The sequence below is a fragment of the Carassius carassius genome, chromosome 1, assembly GCF_963082965.1.
Source record: "Carassius carassius chromosome 1, fCarCar2.1, whole genome shotgun sequence".
Classification (NCBI taxonomy): Eukaryota; Metazoa; Chordata; class Actinopteri; order Cypriniformes; family Cyprinidae; genus Carassius; species Carassius carassius.
In genome coordinates, this window is record NC_081755.1 from 897,192 (window position 1) to 921,880 (window position 24,689).

At 40.7% G+C, this 24,689-nt stretch overlaps 1 protein-coding gene and 1 long non-coding RNA gene across 2 annotated transcripts in view; both read left to right on the top strand.

Moving 5' to 3' along the window:
* The first annotated feature begins 4,548 nt into the window (after positions 1-4,548).
* The window catches only part of LOC132134918 (galactose-specific lectin nattectin-like), a 154,697-nt gene continuing 134,556 nt past the window's right edge, over positions 4,549-24,689 (top strand). Inside the window, exons 1-3 of the mRNA XM_059547173.1 lie at positions 4,549-4,633; positions 4,846-4,935; positions 5,097-5,126. Coding sequence (XP_059403156.1) covers positions 4,878-4,935; positions 5,097-5,126 — 88 coding nt within the window. The 5' untranslated portion in view covers positions 4,549-4,633; positions 4,846-4,877. The remainder of the gene's footprint in view (positions 4,634-4,845; positions 4,936-5,096; positions 5,127-24,689) is intronic.
* Positions 6,031-7,497, top strand: LOC132136298 (uncharacterized). The gene is made up of 5 exons (XR_009431221.1): positions 6,031-6,341; positions 6,433-6,515; positions 6,611-6,743; positions 7,055-7,166; positions 7,404-7,497. It is a non-coding gene; the product is annotated as an uncharacterized LOC132136298 (long non-coding RNA).

Below are 24,689 nucleotides of genomic sequence, written 5' to 3' on the forward strand. Positions count from 1 at the left end.
CTGGGAGCGCGCTGATCACAACGGGCAGATCGCTCTTCCTCGACTCCACCACGGTGCCTAACCGAGTGAGGGTCTGTGAGTAACTGTGGGCTGTAAGAGTGCACATTTACTGCTTTCGACTCGCTGTCTGCCTGGGCAGAGCGCACGTGCACGGGTTTCGTTTTTACAGAAACCACACGCCGTGTGTGACATAGTGTTTGTGGGCACGTAGGAGTGGGCACGTTTACTGTGTAGTGCGCGCGATCGATCTGAGTTGATTTTATGGGCGCAAGCCCTGTGTGAAGGGCTGTGCTTATATGCGGAGATGGGCACTGAGCAGTGGGCATCGTCACTACATTTATAGCACCATCGGCCGTGGCCGGGACACCAGAATTTACACTCTTTTCGGGAAATATCTGGGTAGCCATGATAACGGCTTTTGTGTGCAGGCAAGCGGGCAACTGTGCAGGCTTGCGCGTTGCAGAAAACGCTGAGACAGTCACAATTCCTGGAACTGAAACAGCAGCGCGCTTGGGTGAGAGCTCGGCCACAGCGGAACTCGTACACCGGCGCTTTCCTAGAAGTGCTAGGATGACTTCGGGACTTCCGGCCTCACCGTAATCCTCTGCCGTGCTTCCCACGGCGCGGGGCGACGGCTGGTAGAGCGAGAACGGGGTCTCGAGCTACGTTGCTTACGCTGTTGCGATGAAGCAGCAGGAGGCGGGGGGCGTGGCTGAGAGCTTTGCGGGGCCGGCAAGAAGTGCTTGAAAGCTTGCGACGCTTTCTGGTCCTCGACGAATCTCTCAACAAACTGGTTGACAGACGATCCGAAGATGCCAGCGGGAGTCAGCGGGGCGTCGAGGAACGCAGCGCGCTCAGACTCTGCCATGTCTGATAGCGTCAGCCATAGATGTCTCTCAGCCACAGTAGCGGAAGCCATAACCCGTCCCATGGCCTGTGCAGCGGACTTAGTAGCGCGGAGAGAGAGATCAGAAGCACTCCTCAAATTCGCGAGACAGATAGCTTCAGGTCACCAGAGGAGATCACCCTGGAAAATCTGCAGCATGGCCATGGTGTGTAACGCAGACTGCCCAGCAGCAGAAAAGATCCGCGCGAGCAGAGATGACGTCATGCAGCAGGCTTTCGATGGCAACGCCGCTTTCGTCCGCCGTCCAGCAGAGGGCGGGCAAAGGTGCGTCGCTATAGCCTGTTCCACCGGCGGAAGTGACTGGTAGCCTCTGTTTTTAGCATCATCCAGTGTGGAAAATGCTGGCGAGTATGGAGCGTTCCAAGCTTTCGCCACTTCTTCATGAAGCTCAGGAAGAAACGGGGCGGGCTTTGAGCTAGGAGAAGTACGCTCATCTGGAAGAAAGCTACCATCCAGCCGGGAACGAGAGAGGGGGCGCTGGTGCAGACCACTCGAGGCCAAGGCTCGCCGCGGCCAGCAGGAGCACTCGCATCAGCTCCTTCTCGATATCAGCCCGTCTGCTGGGCTTCTGAGCAGAAGGCGCAAGATCCCCGGAGCTCGCCCAACCCTCACTGCCCGAAGCAAGCAGAGAGCACGTGTCCTCTTCCCCCGACGCGGCCCTGAGTTCTACTTCCTCGGAAGACGCGGCAGCAGACAGCGGGCGCTGACCATCGGGAAGCGATGCAGGGGAGGCCGGTGAAGCAGGGAGAACCGGCGAGCTCGGTAGAGCTGGAGACGATTCCGGAATTCGCTGGGAGTGGCGCTTTTTACGGCGCTGCGTCGCAGCGGGGAATGCAGGCTCGGAGAAGAATGCCAGGCGAGTCCTCAGAGTCACCATCGGCAGTAGCTCGCAGTGAGGGCAGCCGCCGTCAGCGAGCGCGAGCGCTGCATGATCCTCACCCAGGCAGGAGACGCAGATGACGTGACGGTCTCCTTCGCTGAGCGGGGCTCTGCACAAGCCGCACGAGGGCATCTTTAAAAAGACGCAGCTCTTTTACAAGTGTGTGTCGCAGGGCGAACACACACGAGGATACAAAAAAGGATATAGGCGCCAGAACGCGCAGCAGGAACGGCAGTGGAAGGCGGCGTAGGCCAACGGCTTCAGGAATGGCTCGTCCCGCTGAGATGCTATGGACGGCGCTTGCTTCCTCTCGTGATCCAGCGGTGCGTGAGCTTTGCTGAAGAGATGAAAAATCAGGTGAGTCAGCCTTTTCGAGCTCCCTTTATAGGGCTAGGCCACACCCGTTTCGGCGGGAAGTGGCATGGAGGGCGCGAGCGCCCTCATTGGTCTGATGTTGCATCAGCCTGCGCTCGATAGGCTTGTGCAGTTGCCGCAGAGCAGCCAATGAGCGAGCGAGCCGTCTCGCCTATGGCTGTGTGCTGCTGCAAATGCGCTTTACAATAATTCAAAATTAAGGATAATTTTTTGCTTCAGTGTTTCGTGAAAAGAGATTTTTCCTGTAGCGTCTTAGCTAAGACACAGTACGAGAGAACTCTCGTAAGAGAACTGTACTAGGTAGGGTTGGGAGTTACATCATAGTATGAGATTATATACTTAGGAAAAAGGCTCAAATATATTTGATTAATCATGATATTCATGTAATAATAATGTATCAAACAACTGCATTTGTTGTTGTTATTCATAAGCCTCAGGGATGAGAGTTAAATTCAGCAAGAAAAATAGGAATACAAAGGAGATTTAAGCCAGTTTTGCTTGTGGATAAACTGTGAATTTTGCACATAAAATAAAGAAATTAATCTGTCTTAAATCTACTTTATATTTATATTTATATTTTTTCCTGTGGTACCCGGGGAGCAGTGTGCCTTGAAAAATGTAGTATAAATAAATCAACAACTGCATAAACTGCATAAAACTATCATATACATTTTTGTTAACACTTTATTTTACGGTTACATCTATTAGTTGCTTATTACTAATAGCTATGGCTTTTCTCTCAATAAACTCTTAATTTTCTGATAATTAGTAGGATTAGGGATGTAGAACAAGGCATTAATATGTGCTTAATTAGCACTAATACATGGCTAATATTCTAGTAATATACATGCTAATTAGCAACTAATAGATATAACCATAAAATAAAGTGTAACCGAATTTTTCAAAGAAAAAAGTAGGAGGATTTCAATATAAGCGTGATAAACTGGGTCATGTAGACAGTGATTCAACATTGCTCATGTTTGAGCATGATGCATTGTTAAAACTAACTAGATGAGTCAAGTTTGCAAATGAACCTTGAACATTGATATAAAAAAAACCTGTCTGAATGTTTGAAGCAGTTGCCTATGCTGAAGCTTCCGGCAGAACTTTGTTGACCCTGGAACCACACTGTGATTAACCAATCAGATATGAAGAAACAGTTTATAGCTTTTGTGAAGTTTAGGCTCACAATCAGTGTTAGGTTCTACATCAGGGTCAGTCACCTATAATTTCCTCTGATTTTAGGTATTACTAATGATTAAGTATGAGGAGGATATGGTCACGGCGCGGTAGAGACGGAACCGTGAAGGAAACAGGGTCTGGGTGCAAATGCAGAGAAATTATCTTTTAATGAGAACAAAAAAGGCCAACAAGGCCAAAAACCAAACAGAAACAAATCACAGGGACAAGAGCAGACGCAGCCAAAATGCAGACACCAGTATACATGAACACTTACAAATCACAATTAACATTAATCCAGCCAGACAGAGTGGTGTGAGAGTGGAGAATATATTGTCCGTGACAAAGGGGAACAGCTGTGTGTGTGAGTATGTGACAGGTGTGTCGAATTTGTGACCAGGTGTGTGTTATCTATTTTTCACATTCTATATTCCTACTCTATACTCACGTATTTACATATACATAGTCTAAATTTATATTTTTTCATATATAATTATTTTTATAATAATTCAATGGCCCGTCGTCAATTATTCTTTACGTATGTGTGTATATAGTTTTGCACTGTCTTGGCATTCATTGTGGACAGCAAAGTGAAAATGTTTTTCTCAATCACTATTTTCTATCAGTATGTATGTATGTTGTCCAGTTATTACAGAGGCATAAGAAAATTCCAAGATATAGAATATAAATAGAATCCTGAATTTCAGTTTTTTTCCTTCGACAGAATAAAACTCACCAATCTATTAGGTAACGGAAATGAACATTTGAGGAACTAATGAATAGTTTTGATGAGCTCAAGGAGCCCCACAGCACAACGTGAATATGTACTCCTCACGTGATGTATGTTCTTCATCTCTCTTCTGATCTCAATGTAGAATTACAGACAAAACCCCTTTCCATTCTTGCTATAGCTGTGAATAATGCCTATAAACATAGTGACAGTGACCAAATGAAATGTCAAATTTGACAACATCCACAACACTAGAGAGTCATTATTAACACAATGTTATAAAATAACCAAGTCAAGTAATGTTTGTATTGATTTTAGGTTATGTAATGTGTGGTGTTGAAATCTCATTTCTTATCATAACTCTCCTGGTTTTCCTGTGTGGGATTAGGTTTAAGATAAGGATTTGTTGTGGGTTTTGGAGACAGGAACCAATCAGACAACAGTCTCCTCTGTGTATGAACCAAATAAAAATAGGGGAGTCATGATCTGGTTTTGAAGAGTCAAGCATTTGTTGTTCTGCAGAGAGCTACAGAGTACTTGGACGTGACTAACTTCATAGAGGGTGAGGTTTTTCAGCCGTTCAAAACTTTACACTTTACTGTTTCATAAAAGTGTGGCTTGAGTCAGTGGATCACTTGAAATGCTTATATATATATATATATATCCTTTCCATAGTGACGCACAGGGCTCTTGTACAGCTGGCAATATTGGAATGTGGACATTGAGAACAGGTTAATAATGAATAAAAACTGTTCTGTCTTCATGTTTTGTCAGGTGTGCAGTAGTACTGGTTGATTTCAGGAACAATGGCAGTCTGGCCTCTTTGTCTGTCTTTCTTTCTGCTCTTTGCTCTGGATGCTTCAGGTAATTGTTGTGAAGTGTATGTGGCCCAGTTTTCTATTCATGTGGTTTACCTCAAATCCCACAGACTGTTAGTTTGGATTTAGACATAAAATTGTAATCTGATTATTACAATTTTTAATACACACACACACACACATATAATTTTTCTTTGATTATTTCAGAGGCAACACCTCTTAATGGCACAAGCAATGGTAAGATATTGATGCTGTCTTTTAGTGTGTTACATTTGTTCTGCTCTTTTGCTCTGGGTGCTTCAGGTTGCAGTTTACCTCAAATCCCACAGACTGTTAATTGTAATCTGATTAATAAAATGTTTAATATATATATATATATATATATATATATATATATTCTTTTTCTTTTATTATTTCAGAGACAGCACTTCTTACTGGCATAAGCGATGGTGAGATATTTTAGTGTGTTACATTTGTCCTGCTCTTTTGCTCTGGATGCTTCAGGTAATTGTTGTGAAGTGTATGTGGCCCAGTTTTTAATTTATGCAGTTTACCTCAAATCCCACCGACTGTTAGTGTGAGTGCTCCGTACCATGCCCGGGCGTGGCTCGATTGGCCGGCCCTGGCCCGCTTGGAAGAGGTGGGCCAGAGCACGGTTCAGTTGGACTCGGGCGCGGTTCGCATGCAGTGTGAGCGCTAACTGTCTGGAGCACGGAACAGGACGCGTGGCGTCACGGTTTTGCGACGCTCCAAAAGCTCAGCTGGTACCTTGCAAACCTCCTCATACGAGCAGCACGATTACGTGAAAATTTTCGCGCCACTAAGGCGACACATCTGTTTAACAACAGGCTGTGAGAGGGCTGTGGACCACCCTGGACCAAACGACACAAAATTATCCACAAAGAAAACCTGAGTGAACAAAAACATAAACATACAAACACAAAAAGAGGTGAAAAGCTTAATTCAGCATCAGTGCGCTGTGTTCTGTGCACACAGAGAGCCACGTCTCAGCCCTTCAACACCAAATTGAGTTTAGCCTCTTCTTGCTCTTGAACTGACAAATGCATAAAATATTATGTTGTACCTGTCTTGGCGGTCTGTTACCTCTTAAGTGAATGTAAACTGTTGAGAAAGAAATCAGATGGATTGTCTCTTAAAGTGACTGCACCTAATTTAGCAGCTGCTGTCAATGTCCTTATTTTAATCCAAGAAATCTAATGAGAGAAAATCTCTCACTGCGCTTCACTAAATTACTTTGTCATTTTAACAAGAACTAAACTCTTTTTCATTTATACAGTGAAGACTATGCAATGCTATTTTACATTTGATTATATGGTCTCTGTAACTGGACAATTACAAACTTAAACATTGTTTAATTTGTATCTTTGTTCTGTTTATTTCTTTGTGCTATTTACACATTTTAAACAGGGACCTGTACCCTGGTCAGACAAGGTGCGTATACATACAATATCAATCTGATCTCAGTTTAATGAAAATACTAAAGGTTTAAGGCAGCAATAATACTCCCCTATCTTTCTTACAGAAACCTGTGAAAGTGGATGGTCTGCATATAAAGGTAGATGCTTCCGCTTTTTTAACTTTCCGCGTTCCTGGATTGATGCAGAGGTATGAGATGCCATCTTATCATAGGGATTCCTTCATTTCTAAGTCTTGAAATTTTCAGTTAGTTAACAATAGTTTTTATGTCCTACTCTCTTTAGAAACAGTGTTTGGGCTACGATGGGAACCTGGCCTCTGTACACAGTTATGAGGAGTACATCTTCGTACAGATCATGATTAAATATCAAACTCAAGAGACAAGAGTCCTGGATAGGAGGCTATGACGCTGTTTCAGTATGTTTGTTTTACATTTGTTTAGCGTACTTGTCAATAGCCATTCTTTTTCTTTTTATTTTGTATATTGTAGTTGTTTTTGAGTTATGTCATAGAATAAAAAGTAAGATTAGGATACAGCTGATATGTTTGGCATGGTAGGTCTACTGGTTTCTATAGAGAAACACAAACATGTTTTTGATGCGTTAACATCATGAACTTGTGATCCAAATGGTTGGTGTGAACATGTTTTTTTATATTTATGAATATCAAATAATGCCATGTAGGTGTGTGATGGAAACGGAGTGTCCTTTATGGTGTTCTGTTCACAGGAGGGAACATGGCTCTGGAGTGATGGATCAAAACTGGACCAAGAGATATGGGCTCCTTCACAACCTGACAATAGCAATAGAAACGAACACTGTCTTATGATGAACTATCAACGTGAGTGTTTTAAATGTTTATGAAATATCATCACTATTTATATCTTTGTTTTATCTTGGAAATCCTTAGTAGCCTCAATTCCAATAACCAGCCGAATGTAGAACTGTATTTTAACTTCACCTAATGTTTATGAAATGGTAAAGGAATAGAATTGGCTGTATTACCTTAACAAGCATTACATTTTATCAGAATACTTATACTGTAACAATAATAGATTTTTTTCCCTTCCTGCTATAGCCTCGAGTAACTGGAATGACAACCCCTGTCATATTAAAAAGCCTTATGTGTGTGTGAAGAAATAAACACCAGCATTTAAGTTTCATGTAAAATTGTGAATGTCTTATTGTCTTGCATTAAAGGAATAGTTGACCAAAAAATGACAATTTTAAAACATCGCTTACGATCAGTCGATCCAAGATAAAGATTAGTTCTTCATCAGAACAGATCTGAAGAAATATAACTTTACATCATTTGCTTATTAAAGGAGATCCTCTGCAGTGAATGGGTGCCATCAGAATGAAAGCTCAAACAGCTGATCATGAAGACATCACAATAGTCCACACGACTCCAGTCCATCAATTAATGTCTTGTGAAGTGAAAGGTTGCAAGTTTGTAATCAATTTTTCATTTTTTGGTCAATTGCTCCTTTAACTAATTCTCCCTAATTTCTTTACGAATGTGCAAGTAGAACTCAATAAATATCAAGCAGTTGCATTTAATTGTTTCTGTGGGTTTTTGTCTCATTCCACATATCAGATGTGCATTTTCTGAATGAAATTCCTGAAGATTTTCGGTAAACTTTGGATCTGCGTAAATAAAATTCAGCATCAGAGGTGCTTTGCTTTTGTCATGCCATTTATTATTATAGGAAATAAATAGAAACATTTGCTAATCGAGTTGTTATAAAACAAACTGTAAAATAATTCAAAGAGGAGTGTGCCAAAGAAAGATGTTTTTTGTCAAAATGTCTATTTCATGAAATTACAAAGCTTATATAATCAGAAGCAATACAAATACAAAATTCTTTATAGAGTAACCCGTGACGGTGATTGGTCCACATTAAGGAGATACTTTCATTTTTTTAACGCCCCAAAACTGGACTGGTATGAGATGGCAGCTTCGAATGTTGTTTCCTTCATCTTGACGAATTTCTCGAGTTGCAGTTAACTGTAGTCCTTATGTCCTCGTCTTGGAAAATATCTTTGGAAAGTAGTACTTCAATAGCACTCCTACTATTTGAAAAAATATTATATCAAAAACATCATTGTAAACAAAGACCTGGTTTAGGAGTATATATAGTATTTATGTACGTTTTATATTCATTTTTAATGTTTCATGTTGTTCAGCATGTCATGTTATCAAATTGAGAAATAAGTCAATGGCATTTCAGGAGCTAAGGGTCCAAAATGAGAAGGGTCTGGCTCCAGACATGCACCTGAATTCTCAGACACCTGCACTTCCACAAGTGACGTCCCTTGCAGTCTTTAAATTAATGAATCAATAAATCATTTTAAGAGCATGTCTGCAGCCAGACCCTCCTCATTTTGGACACTTCACTCCTGAATTGCCAGCAAATACTCAGGAACCCGCACAAAACAGAAAACCATGCATTAAAACAATAAAACTTCAAAGAGAGCAAACAATATCTCTCTACACACATATACCCTTTCGCACATGAGTTTAAAATATTCTAGCTAAGCCCCCGGCGTGAGTTTTTTTAGACGACCGTTATTTTAGAGTTTACCGCCTTATTGTTTACATGGCGACGCGTCATGCTTGTCATGTGACACAACGCAGCTACAATACATCTGTATGCACATGGATCGCTTTTATTTAGTTATACCTGTTTTATTCAAAATATTCACAAACGTTGTTCTGACCTCTCTGAAGTAAATTAAGAGTTTGTTTTTTAACATAATTGTGTGTGCAACAGTGCCCCCTTTTGGCTAACCAGCAGCAGTAGCTTTAGTTTAAGTTTCACTTTCGGTAGCAAATTTCTATCAACAGTCAATAGAGTGTGCAGCAGAGCAGAGCATTAGTGGTGTTTTCTCCTGCTGCAATTTTTTTCTTTACACTGTTGCCTTGGATACTATTTGTCCGTAAGTACTGTACATATTACTAAAAAAATTTTAAAAGTAATTGTACTTGGCATATCTTTGGTTTATTGGAGTTTTCTCATGTCAAATGACTAAACTGATGGTTAGCATGGCTATTACCCACTGCTCCGGGTGTGTGTTCACAGTGTGTGTGTGTGTGTTCACTGCTCTGTGTGTGTGCACTTCGGATGGGTTAAATGCAGAGCACAAATTCTGAGTATGGGTCACCATACTTGGCCGAATGTCACTTCACTTCACTCACTTTATTAGTTTTGACTCAGCATTTATGTTCCTGTAAGTTGTGTACTTTAGGTATCTGTATTGGTTTGAGCTCATTTCTGTTTGTCATTTGCTCTTTGTTACAGTTTTACAGTACAATAAGAAAAGTAAAGTTTCTTTGTGGAACTCAAGTAAAGTTATGCCTTGTTTTTTTTCTGGAAGAACTTTACACTGTTAGCTAATTGTCGAGCTTTGAAGAAGTGAGTCTCCATATATTAAAAAGTCAGAAGGCTGTTGCTGCTGCAACAGCAGAAGCAGCTGCATATGAAGAAAATGATAAGTCTATCAAGAGTGAACTTAGTCCAGAGTTATTTGAGTTACCTATCAGTTCAGCTCAAACGCACCTCTGAATATGTCAGGCAACACTCAGAAGCACAATTTGCATTGAAGGTTGATCTAAACCTTTCATCGAGGAAAGAACTGGATTTGATAACAAAACGGCTTGGTGAGGAGTCTGCAGAGCAAGCAAAGAGGATTCGCTCTGTGCATGTGTTCAACCCAACAGCAGCACTCGACTTAGTCTGGCAAAGACTAGAAGAATGTTATGGGTCATCAGAAGCAGTAGAACATGCTCTGCTGAAAAGATTTCCCTAAACTAACCAACAAAGATAATGTTGGGCTAAGGGAGTTAGGTGACATTCTTCAGGAGATAGAGTGCGCAAAAGAGGGAGGATATTAACCTGGCTTGTCATATTTGGACACAGCTCGTGGAATAAATCCCATGGTGGAGAAATTACCTTACAGCTTGCAAGAGAAATGGGTAGCCACAGGATCCAAATATAAGGCAATGGAGACAATGGAGTCACATTTCCACCTTTTCATTACTTCTCCAGCTTTGTAAGACAACCGGCACGAGTGAAAAACGATCCCAGTTTTGCCTTTACATCCTCCAGCACCCAAGGCTTGAAAATTGAGAAATACACAAGAAGTGGCAACAGAGCTTCTGTGACTGTACACAAAACAGATGCTCCACAAGATTCTATGACAATCCAGTGTAGCTCTGGTGAGAAGATTATGGAAAGTCTTAATAAGCTATGTCTCATTCATAAAAAGCCCCACCTGCTAAAAAAAAGCAGGAGCTTCATAGCTAGGCATATTGACAAAAGAAAATCATTCCTGAAGGAGAACCGTATTTGTTTCAGATGTTGTGGGTCAGTACAGCATACTGCAAAAGACTGCAGAGTGACACTTAAATGACTGGAGTGTAACAGTCAGAAACACGTCTCAGCGCTACATCCTGGTCCTTCTCCCACTACGACAGGGAGCCAAGAAGCCGACAAAGATGATGGCGGGGAGTTGAGTGGAAATGCTTTGACACCAGTGACATCCAAATGCACAGAGATATGCGGCAATTCAGATGGTCAACATTCCTGCTCCAAAATCAGTCCAGTGATAGTGTATCCTGCTGGAAAAAGAGAGGAAGGAAAGAAAATATGCAGTGTTAGACGAACAGAGTAAGTTAAATATAATTATTTCATTTAAATATTTAAGTAACTATTTCCATTCCTATTGTAAAATGAATATGGCTTTTGAATCAAAATTCCTATTAACTTGGTCACCCAATCTTGCTCTCATTCAACATTGCACTACACAAGTTATCTTTTAGTAAAATCAAGCCCAAATCTCTGAAACTCTCGATTCGGATTTCGTACCAAGAGACTTTTTCGTAGATATTGGTGTGTTACATGTGTGTACCGATTTTTGTACATGTACATGAAACATAGCTTGAGGCGCACTCCGTTGAAAGTGTATATGCACTCATTTGAAAGTGTATAGGTGGCGCTATCGAGCCATTTTGCCACACCCAATAAAATATTGGCCTTCAGATCTGTTCAGGCAAGGACCCTTATCACACATGTGAAGTTTAGGCAAGATCTGACATTTTATGCCTGAGTTATAACATCTTTTATTCCCATGGCGACACATCAAACTTCGTCACGGCGCCATGGACACACCTTTTAACGAAAACTCAAGATCTTCACAACTAAACATCACACAGGTCTTTAGATTAGACTGACCACAAAAATAACATCGATGTCATAAAATTTCTAGGAGTAGTTTGTCGCAGTGTAAAATATTTCACTTCCTGTTGCCAATAGGTGGCGCTATGACTATAACTAAATATTGGCATGTAGATCTGTTCAGGTCAAGAGTCTTATCCAACATGTGAAGTTTGGGGCAGATTGGACATTGTATGTCTGAGTTACAGCAACTTCCTTTTTCATGGTGAAACATCGAAATTTGTCAGGCCGCCATGGACACGCCCTTTAACAAAACCTCAAGTCCTTCGCAATTTAACATCGCAAAGGGCTTTAGATTACACTGACCAAGTTTGGTGTTCATCTGAATAAATCTCTAGGAGGAGTTCGTTAAAGTACAACCCCTGAAAATGGCAAAAACAACACCAATTTTGCAGGGACAATTCAAAATAATCGACTTCCTGTTGGGATTAGGATTTCGTACCAAGATACTTTTTTGTAGGTATTGGTGTGTTACATGTGTGTACCAATTTTTGTACATGTACGTGAAACATAGATCGAGGCGCACTCCGTTGAAAGTGTATAGGTGGCGCTATCGAGCCATTTTGCCACACCCGATGGAATATTGGCCTACAGATGTGTTCAGGCCAGGACTCTTATCACACATGTGAAGTTTGGGGAAGATCGGACATTTTATGCCTGAGTTATAACATATTTTATTCCCTTGGCGAGACATCGAACTTCGTCATGGCGCCATGGACACGCCTTTTAACGAAAACTCAAGATCTTCACAATTTAACATCGCACAGGCCTTTAGATTAGACTGACCACAAAAAAGACATTGATGTCATAAAATTTCTAGGAGTAGTTAGTCGCAGTGTAAAATATGTCACTTCCTGTTGCCTATAGGTGGCGCTATGACTATAACTGAATATGGGCATGTCAATCTGTTCAGGTCAGGAGTCTTATTAAACCTGTGAAGTTTTGGACACATTGGACATTGTATGTTTGAGTTATAGCAACTTCATTTTTCATGGCGAATCATCGAAATTCGCCAGGCCGCCACGGACACGCCCTTTAACGAAATCTCAAAATCTTCGCAATTTAACATCGCAAAGGCCTTTAGATTAGGCATACCAACTTTGGTGTTGATCTGAAGTAATCTCTAGGAGGAGTTCGTTAAAATACAACGCATGGAAATGACAAAAATGACACAAAATTTGCTCATAAAATTAAAATTAACTGACTTCCTGTTGGGTTTCGGATTTTGCTCCAAGAGACTTTTTTGTAGGTATTGGAGAGATACATGTGTATACCAATTTTCATACATGTACGTGAAACGTAGCTCGAGGCGAACACTGTTGAACGTGTATAGGTGGCGCTGTCGAGCCATTTTGCCACACCCACTTCTGAAACCCATATCAGACGTAAATTTTCACCAGTTCTGAGGTGTGTGCAAAGTTTCATGACTTTTCGAGCATGTTTAGGCTCTCAAAAATGCGATTCATCTTAGAGAATAATAATAATAATAATAATAATAATAATAATTAAAGCTGCAAGCAGCGATGAACGGGCCCTCGCACCCGGGCTCACCGGCAGCGAGTGGCTTTAGTAAATAGGTGAACGGTGAGAAATATGCATTTAAACTCATAAATATAAGTGGAATATATCAAAGTTTATTCCATATATGTGCCAATCTTTCTGTTGCCAGCAGGTGGCGCTATCATTATAATGGAATATTGGCCTTCAGATGTGTTCAGGGCTGCACTCTTATCGAACATGTGAAGTTTGGGGAAGATCAAACATTTTATGCCTGAGTTACAACAACTTCTCTTGCTGTGGCGAGACATCAAATTTTGTCATTTTTGCCATGGACACGCTCTTTAACAAAAACTCAAGATTGCCACAATTTAACATTACACAGGCCTTTAGATTAGACTGACCACAAAAATACATTAATGTCAAAATATCTCTAGGAGTAGTTTGTCTCAGCGTAAAATATGTCACTTCCTGTTGCCAGCAGGTGGCACTATGACTATAATTGAATATGGGCATGTAGATCTGTTAAGGGCAGAAGTCTTATCTAACATGCGAAGTTTGGGGCAGATTGGACATTGTATGTCTGAGTTACAGCAACTTCCTTTTTCATGGCGAAACATCAAAATTTGTCAGGCCGCCATGGACACTCCCTTTAACGAAATCTCAAGATCTTCCCAATTTAACTTCGCAAAGGCCTTTAGATTTAACTGACCAAGTTTGATGTTGATCTGAATAAATCTCTAGGAGGAGTTCGTTAAAGTACAACCCCTGAAAATGCCAAAAACAACACCAATTTTGCAGAGAACATTCTAAATAACTGACTTCCTGTTTGGATTCGGATTTCGTACCAAGAGACTTTTTCGTAGATATTGGTATGTTACATGTGTGTACCGATTTTTGTACATGTACGTGAAACATAGCTTGAGGCGCACTCCGTTGAAAGTGTATATGCACTCAGTTGAAAGTGTATAGGTGGCGCTATCGAGCCATTTTGCCACACCCAATGGAATATTGGCCTTCAGATCTGTTCAGGCCAGGACCCTTATCACACATGTGAAGTTTGGGCAAGATCGGACATTTTATGCCTGAGTTATAACATCTTTTATTCCCATGGCGACACATCGAACTTCGTCACGGCGCCATGGACACGCCTTTTAACGAAAACTCAAGATCTTCACAACTAAACATCACACAGGTCTTTAGATAAGACTGACCACAAAAATAACATTGATGTCATAAAATTTCTAGGAGTAGTTTGTCGCAGTGTAAAATATTTCACTTCCTGTTGCCAATAGGTGGCGCTATGACTATAACTGAATATTGGCATGTAGATCTGTTCAGGTCAAGAGTCTTATCCAACATGTGAAGTTTGGGGCAGATTGGACATTGTATGTCTGAGTTACAGCAACTTCCTTTTTCATGGCGAAACATCGGAATTTGTCAGGTCGCCATGGACACGCCCTTTAACGAAATCTCAAGTCCTTCGCAATTTAACATCGCAAAGGCCTTTAGATTAGGCATACCAACTTTGGTGTTGATCTGAATTAATCTCTAGGAGGAGTTCGTTAAAGTACAACCCCTGAAAATGGCAAAAACAACACCAATTTTGCAGGGAAAATTCAAAATAATCGACTTCCTGTTGGGATTAGGATTTCGTACCAAGAGACTTTTTTGTAGGTATTGGTGTGTTACATGTGTGTACCAATTTTTGTACATGTACGTGAAACATAGATCGAGGCGCACTCCGTTGAAAGTGTATAGGTGGCGCTATCGAGCCATTTTGCCACACCCGATGGAATATTGGCCTTCAGATCTGTTCAGGCCAGGACTTTTATCAAACATGTGAAGTTTGGGGAAGATCGGACATTTTATGCCTGAGTTATAACATCTTTTATTCCCATGGCGACACATCGAACTTCGTCACGGCGCCATGGACACGCCTTTTAATGAAAACTCAAGATCTTCACAACTAAACATCACACAGGTCTTTAGATTAGACTGACCACATAAATAACATTGATGTCATAAAATTTCAAGGAGTAGTTTGTCGCAGTGTAAAACATGTCACTTCCTGTTGCCAGCAGGTGGCGCTATGACTATAACTGAATATGGGCATGTAGATCTGTTAAGGGCAGAAGTCTTATCTAACATGTGAAGTTTGGGGCAGATTGGACATTGTATGTCTGAGTTACAGCAACTTCCTTTTTCATGGCGAAACATCGAAATTTGTCAGGCCGCCATGGACACGCCCTTTAATGAAAACTCAAAATCTTCGAAATTTAACATCGCAAAGGCCTTTAGATTAGGCATACCAACTTTGGTGTTGATCTGAATGAATCTCTAGGAGGAGTTCGTTAAAATACAACGCATGGAAATGACAAAAATGACACAGAATTTGCTCATAAAATTAAAAATAACCGACTTCCTGTTGGGTTTCGGATTTTGCTCCAAGAGACTTTTTTGTAGGTATTGGAGAGATACATGTGTATACCAATTTTCATACATGTACGTGAAACGTAGATCGAGGCGAACACTGTTGAAAGTGTATAGGTGGCGCTATCGAGCCATTTTGCCACACCCGATGGAATATTGGCCTTCAGATCTGTTCAGGCCAGGACTTTTATCAAACATGTGAAGTTTGGGGAAGATCGGACATTTTATGCCTGAGTTATAACATCTTTTATTCCCATGGCGAGACTTTGAATTTTGTCACGGCGCCATGGACACGCCCCTTAACGAAAACTCAAGATCTTCACAACTTAACATCGCACAGGCCTTTAGATTAGACTGACCACAAAAAAGACATTGATGTCAAAAAATTTCTAGGAGTAGTGTGTCGAAGTGTAAAATATGCCACTTCCTGTTGCCTATAGGTGGCGCTATGACTATAACTGAATATGGGCATGTAAATATGTTCAGGTTCGGAGTCTCATCAAACATGTGAAGTTTGGGGCAGATTGGACATTGTATGTCTGAGTTATAGCAACTTCATTTTTCATGGCGAATCATCGAAATTCGCCAGGCCGCCACGGACACGCCTTTTAACGAAAACTCAAAATCTTCGCAATTTAACATCGCAAAGGCCTTTAGATTAGGCATACCAACTTTAGTGTTGATCTGAATTAATCTCTAGGAGGAGTTCGTTAAAATACAACGCATGGAAATGACAAAAATGACACAAAATTTGCTCATAAAATTAAAAATAACTGACTTCCTGTTGGGTTTCGGATTTTGCTCCAAGAGACTTTTTTGTAGGTATTGGAGAGATACATGTGTATACCAATTTTCATACATGTACGTGAAATGTAGCTCGAGGCGCACACCGTTGAACGTGTATAGGTGGCGCTGTCGAGCCATTTTGCCACACCCACTTCTGAAACCCATATCAGACGTAAATTTTCGCCAGTTCTGAGGTGTGTGCAAAGTTTCATGACTTTTCGAGCATGTTTAGGCTCTCAAAAATGCGATTCATCTTAGAGAATAATAATAATAATAATAATAATAATAATAATAATAATAATAATAAACGGAGCAATTCCAAGAGGGTCCTCACACCATCGGTGCTCGGGCCCTAATAATAATAATAATAATAAATGGAGCAATTCCAAGAGGGTCCTCACACCATCGGTGCTCGGGCCCTAATAAACGGAGCAATTCCAAGAGGGTCCTCACACCATAGGTGCTCGGGCCCTAATTAAAGCTGCAAGCAGCGATGAACGGGCCCTCGCACCCGGGCTCACCGGCAGCGAGTGGCTTTAGTAAATAGGCGAACGGTGAGAAATATGCATTTAAACTCATAAATATAAGTGGAATAAATCAATGTTTATTCCATATATGTGCCAATCTTTCTGTTGCCAGCAGGTGGCGCTATCATTATAATGGAATATTGGCCTTCAGATGTGTTCAGGCCAGGACTCTTATCGAACATGCGGAGTCTGGGGAAGATTGAACATTTTATGCCTGAGTTACAACAACTTCTCTTGCTGTGGCGAGACATCAAATTTTGTCATGGCGCCATGGACACGCCCTTTAACAAAAACTGAAGATCTCCACAATTTAACATTGCACAGGCCTTTAGATTAGACTGACCACAAAAAATACATTAATGTCAAAAGATTTCTAGGAGTAGTTTGTCGCAGCGTAAAACATGTGACTTCCTGTTGCCAATAGGTGGCGCTATGACTATAACTGAATATTGGCATGTAGAACTGTTCAGGTCAAGAGTCTTGTCCAACATGTGAAGTTTGGGGCAGAATAGACATTGTATGTCTGAGTTACAGCAACTTCCTTTTTCATGGCGAAACATCGAAATTTGTCAGGCCGCCATGGACACTCCCTTAAACGAAACCTCAAGATCTTCGCAATTTACCATTGCAAAGGGCTTAAGATTACACTGACCAAGTTTGATATTGATCTGAATAAATCTGTAGGAGGAGTTCGTTAAAGTACAACCCCTGAAAATGGCAAAAACAACACCAATTTTGCAGGGAAAATTCAAAATAACCGACTTCCTGTTGGGATTCGGATTTTGTACCAAGAGACTTTTTCGTAGCTATTGGTGTCTTACATATGTGTACCGATTTTCGTACATGTACGTGACACGTAGCTTGAGGCGCACTCCGTTGAAAGTGTATATGCACTCAGTTGAAAGTGTATAGGTGGCGCTATCGAGCCATTTTGCCACACCCAATGGAATATTGGCCTTCAGGTCTGTTCAGGCCAGGACCCTTATCACACATGTGAAGTTTGGGCAAGATCGGACATTTTATGCCTGAGTTATAACATCTTTTATTCCCATGGCGACACATCGAACTTCGTCACGGCGCCATGAACATGCCTTTTAACGAAAACTCAAGATCTTCACAACTAAACATCACACAGGTCTTTAGATTAGACTGACCACAAAAATAACATTGATGTCATAAAATTTCTAGGAGTAGTTAGTCGCAGTGTAAAATATTTCACTTCCTGTTGCCAATAGGTGGCGCTATGACTATAACTGAATATTGGCATGTAGAACTGTTCAGGTCAAGAGTCTTGTCCAACATGTGAAGTTTGGGGCAGAATAGACATTGTATGTCTGAGTTACAGCAACTTCCTTTTTCATGGCGAAACATCGAAATTTGTCAGGCCGCCATGGACACGCCCTTTAACGAAACCTCAAGTCCTTCGCAATTTTACATCGCAAATGGCTTTCGATTACACTGACCAAGTTTGGTGTTCATCCAAATAAATCTCTAGGAGGAGTTCGTTAAAGTACAACCCCTGAAAATGGCAAAAACAACGCCAATTTTGCAGGGAAATTTCAAAATAACCGACTTCCTGTTGGGATTAGGATTTCGTACCAAGAGACTTTTTTGTAGGTACTGGTGTGTTACATGTGTGTACCAATTTTTGTACATGCACTTGAAACGGAGCTCGAGGCGCGCTATGTTGAAAGTGTATAGGTGGCGCTATCGAGCCATTTTGCCACACCCGATGGAATATTGGCCTATAGATGTGTTCAGGCCAGGACTCTTATCACACATGTGAAGTTTGGGGAAGATCAGACATTTTATGCTTGAGTTATAACATATTTTATTCCCTTGGCGAGACATCAAACTTCGTCATGGCGCCATGGACACGCCTTTTAACGAAAACTCAAGATCTTCACAATTTAACATCGCACAGGCCTTTAGATTAGACTGACCACAAAAAAGACATTGATGTCATAAAATTTCTAGGAGTAGTTTGTCGCAGTGCAAAATATGTCACTTCCTGTTGCCTATAGGTGGCGCTATGACTATAACTGAATATGGGCATGTCAATCTGTTCAGGTCAGGAGTCTTATTAAACATGTGAAGTTTTGGACACATTGGACATTGTATATCTGAGTTATAGCAACTTAATTTTTCATGGCGAATCATCGAAATTCGCCAGGCCGCCACGGACACGCCCTTTAACGAAAACTCAAAATCTTCGCAATTTAACATCGCAAAGGCCTTTAGATTAGGCATACCAACTTTGGTGTTGATCTGAATTAATCTCTAGGAGGAGTTCGTTAAAATACAACGCATGGAAATGACAAAAATGACACAAAATTTGCTCATAAAATTAAAAATAACCGATTTCCTGTTGGGTTTCGGATTTTGCTCCAAGAGACTTTTTTGTAGGTATTGGAGAGATACATGTGTATACCAATTTTCATACATGTACGTGAAACGTAGCTCGAAGCGCACACCGTTGAACGTGTATAGGTGGCGCTGTCGAGCCATTTTGCCATAATCACTTCTGAAACCCATATCAGACGTAAATTTTCGCCAGTTCTGAGGTGTGTGCAAAGTTTCATGACTTTTCGAGCATGTTTAGTCCCTCAAAAATGCGATTCATCTAAGAGAAGAAGAATAATAATAATAATTAAAGCTGCAAGCAGCGATGAACGGGCCCTCGCTCCCGGGCTCACCGGCAGCGATTGGCTTTAGTAAATAGGTGAACGGTGAGAAATATGCATTTAAACTCATAAATATAAGTAGAATATATCAATGTTTATTCCATATATGTTCCAATCTTCCTGTTGCCATCAGGTGGCGCTATCATTATAATGGAATATTGGCCTTCAGATGTGTTCAGGGCTGCACTCTTATCGAACATGTGAAGTTTGGGGAAGATCAAACATTTTATGCCTGAGTTACAACAACTTCTGCAAAGTTTGGGGCAGATTGGACATTGTATGTCTGAGTTACAGCAACTTCCTTTTTCATGGCGAAACATCGAAATTTGTCAGGCCGCCATGGACACTCCCTTTAACGAAATCTCAAGATCTTCCCAATTTAACATCGCAAAGGCCTTTAGATTTAACTGACCAAGTTTGATGCTGATCTGAATAAATCTCTAGGAGGAGTTCGTTAAAGTACAACCCCTGAAAATGCCTGAGTTATAACATCTTTTATTCCCATGGCGACACATCAAACTTCGTCACGGCGCCATGGACACGCCTTTTTTAACGAAAACTCAAGATCTTCACAACTAAACATCACACAGGTCTTTAGATTAGACTGACCACAAAAATAACATTGATGTCATAAAATTTCTAGGAGTAGTTTGTCGCAGTGTAAAATATTTCACTTCCTGTTGCCAATAGGTGGCGCTATGACTATAACTGAATATTGGCATGTAGATCTGTTCAGGTCAAGAGTCTTATCCAACATGTGAAGTTTGGGGCAGATTGGACATTGTATGTCTGAGTTACAGCAACTTCCTTTTTATTGGCGAAACATCGAAATTTGTCAGGCCGCCATGGACACGCCCTTTAACGAAACCTCAAGTCCTTCGCAATTTAACATCGCAAATGGCTTTAGATTACGCTGACCAAGTTTGGTGTTCATCTGAATAAATCTCTAGGAGGAGTTCGTTAAAGTACAACCCCTGAAAATGGCAAAAACAACACCAATTTTGCAGGGAAAATTAAAAATAACCGACTTCCTGTTGGGATTAGGATTTCGTACCAAGAGACTTTTTTGTAGGTATTGGTGTGTTACATGTGTGTACCAATTTTTGTACATGTACGTGAAACATAGCTCGAGGTGCACTCTGTTGAAAGTGTACAGGTGGCGCTATCGAGCCATTTTGCCACACCCGATGGAATATTGGCCTTCAGATCGGTTCAGGCCAGGACTTTTATCACACATGTGAAGTTTGGGGAAGATCGGATATTTTATGCCTGAGTTATAACATCTTTTATTCCCATGGCGAGACTTTGAATTTTGTCACGGCGCCATGGACACGCCCCTTAACGAAAACTCAAGATCTTCACAATTTAACATTACACAGGCCTTTAGATTAGACTGACCACAAAAATACATTAATGTCAAAAAATCTCTAGGAGTAGTTTGGGTTGCACTTTATTTTACAGTACGTGTACTAACATGTACTTATAGTGTACCTACAGTGTATTTATCTAAGAAAGTTCTGGTAATACAAGGTAACTACATGGGGTAGGGTTAGGTTTAGGGGTAGGTTCAGGGTTAGTACCTAGTTAATACATAGTTATTGTAATTACTATAATAAGTACATAGTATGTACATGAGGAACAGGACTGTAAAATAAAGTGCTACCGTAGTTTGTCTCAGCGTAAAATATGTCACTTCCTGTTGCCAGCAGGTGGCGCTATGACTATAATTGAATATGGGCATGTAGATCTGTTAAGGGCAGAAGTCTTATCTAACATGCAAAGTTTGGGGCAGATTGGACATTGTATGTCTGAGTTACAGCAACTTCCTTTTTCATGGCGAAACATCGAAATTTGTCAGGCCGCCATGGACACTCCCTTTAATGAAATCTCAAGATCTTCCCAATTTAACTTCGCAAAGGCCTTTAGATTTAACTGACCAAGTTTGATGTTGATCTGAATAAATCTCTAGGAGGAGTTCGTTAAAGTACAACCCCTGAAAATGCCAAAAACAACACCAATTTTGCACACCATCGGTGCTCGGGCCCTAATAATAATAAACGGAGCAATTCCAAGAGGGTCCTCGCACCATCGGTGCTCGGGCCCTAATAATAATAATAATAAACGGAGCAATTCCAAAAGGGTCCTCGCACCATCGGTGCTCGGGCCCTAATAATAAACAAAGCAGATACAAGAGGGTCCTCGCACCTCGGTGCTCGGGCCCTAATTAAAATAAGATATGCATTTATTATTTAATAACTTGTCTGAATAGATGAATTTAAAACATTGCATGTGCTTAAAACTTTATATCTAACATGTGAAGACATCTAAAATGTGTATCTTGTTATCCCTGGGACACAGTATGAAAGTTAATCCATTAGAGAGTTTCAGAGATTTGGGCTTGATTTTACTAAAAGATAACTTGTGTAGTGCACTGTTGAATGAGAGCAAGATTGGGTGACCAAGTTAATAGGAATTTTGATTCAAAAGCCATGTTCATTTTACAATAGGAATGGAACTAGTTGCTTAAATATTTAAATGAAATTATTATATTTAAAATAATAGGAATTATTTTATGTTTATTTTATATTTTTTCTGATTTCTTACTCTGTTCGTCTAACACTGCATATTTTCTTTCCTTCCTCTTTTTCCAGCAGGATACACTATCACTGGACTGATTTTGGAGCAGGAATGTTGACCATCTGAATTGCCGCATATCTCTGTGCATTTGGATGTCACTGGTGTCAAAGCATTTCCACTCACCTCCCTGCCATCATCTTTGTCGGCTTCTTGGCTCCCTGTCGTAGTGGGAGAAGGACCAGGATGTAGCGCTGAGACGTGTTTCTGACTGTTACACTCCAGTCATTTAAGTGTCACTCTGCAGTCTTTGGCAGTATGCTGTACTGACCCACAACATCTGAAACAAATACGGTTCTCCTTCAGGAATGATTTTCTTTTGTCAATATGCCTAGCTATGAAGCTCCTGCTTTTTTTTAGCAGGTGGGGCTTTTTATGAATGGGACATAGCTTATCAAGACTTTCCATAATCTTCTCACCAGAGCTACACTGGATTGTCATAGAATCTTGTGGAACATCTGTTTTGTGTACAGTCACAGAAGCTCTGTTGCCACTTCTTGTGTATTTCTCAATTTTCAAGCATTGGGTGCTGGAGGATGTAAAGGCAAAACTGGGATCGTTTTTCACTCGTGCCGGTTGTCTTACAAAGCTGGAGAAGTAATGAAAAGGTGGAAATGCGACTCCATTGTCATCCTTATATTTGGATCCTGTGGCTACCCATTTCTCTTGCAAGCTGTAAGGTAATTTCTCCACCATGGGATTTATTCCACGAGCTGTGTCCAAATATGACAAGCCAGGTTAATATCCTCCCTCTTTTGCGCACTCTATCTCCTGAAGAATGTCACCTAACTCCCTTAGCCCAACATTATCTTTGTTGGTGAGTTTAGGGAAATCTTTTCAGCAGAGCATGTTCTACTGCTTCTGATGACCCATAACATTCTTCTAGTCTTTGCCAGACTAAGTCGAGTGCTGCTGTTGGGTTGAACACATGCACAGAGCGAATCCTCTTTGCTTGCTCTGCAGACTCCTCACCAAGCCATTTTGTTATCAAATCCAGTTCTTTCCTCGATGAAAGGTTTAGATCAACCTTCAATGCAAATTGTGCTTCTGAGTGTTGCCTGACATATTCAGAGGTGCGTTTGAGCTGAACTGATAGGTAACTCTAATAACTCTGGACTAAGTTCACTCTTGATAGACTTATCATCTTCTTCATATGCAGCTGCTTCTGCTGTTGCAGCAGCAACAGCCTTCTGACTTTTTAATATATGGAGACTCACTTCTTCAAAGCTCGACAATTAGCTAACAGTGTAAAGTTCTTCCAGAAAAAAAACAAGGCATAACTTTACTTGAGTTCCACAAAGAAACTTTACTTTTCTTATTGTACTGTAAAACTGTAACAAAGAGCAAAAGACAAACAGAAATGAGCTCAAACCAATACAGATACCTAAAGTACACACCTTACAGCAACAGAAATGCTGAGTCAAAACTAATAGCCATGCTAACCATCAGTTTAGTCATTTGACATGAGAAAACTCCAATAAACCAAAGATATGCCAAGTACAATTACTTTTAAAAATTTTTTAGTAATATGTACAGTACTTATGGACAAATAGTATCCAAGGCAACAGTGTAAAGAAAAAAATTGCAGCAGGAGAAAACACCACTAGCACTCTGCTCTGCTGCACACTCTATTGACTGTTGATGGAAATTTACTACCGAAAGTGAAACTTAAACTAAAGCTACTGCTGCTGGTTAGCCAAAAGGGGGCACTGTTGCACACACAATTATGTTAAAAAACAAACTCTTAATTTACTTCAGAGAGGTCAGAACAACGTTTGTGAATATTTTGAATAAAACAGGTATAACTAAATAAAAGCGATCCATGTGCATACAGATGTATTGTAGCTGCGTTGTGTCACATGACAAGCATGACGCGTCGCCATGGAAACAATAAGGCGGTAAACTCTAAAATAACGGTTGTCTAAAAAAAACTCACGCCGGGGGCTCAGCTAGAATATTTTAAACTCATGTGCGAAAGGGTATATGTGTGTAGAGAGATATTGTTTGCTCTCTTTGAAGTTTTATTGTTTTAATGCATGGTTTTCTGTTTTGTGCGGGTTCCTGAGTATTTGCTGGCAATTCAGGAGTGAAGTGTCCAAAATGAGGAGGGTCTGGCTGCAGACATGCTCTTAAAATGATTTATTGATTCATTAATTTAAAGACTGCAAGGGACGTCACTTGTGGAAGTGCAGGTGTCTGAGAATTCAGGTGCATGTCTGGAGCCAGACCCTTCTCATTTTGGACCCTTAGCTCCTGAAATGCCATTGACTTATTTCTCAATTTGATAACATGACATGCTGAACAACATGAAACATTAAAAATGAATATAAAACGTACATAAATACTATATATACTCCTAAACCAGGTCTTTGTTTACAATGATGTTTTTGATATAATATTTTTTCAAATAGTAGGAGTGCTATTGAAGTACTACTTTCCAAAGATATTTTCCAAGACGAGGACATAAGGACTGCAGTTAACTGCAACTCGAGAAATTCGTCAAGATGAAGGAAACAACATTCGAAGCTGCCATCTCATACCAGTCCAGTTTTGGGGCGTTAAAAAA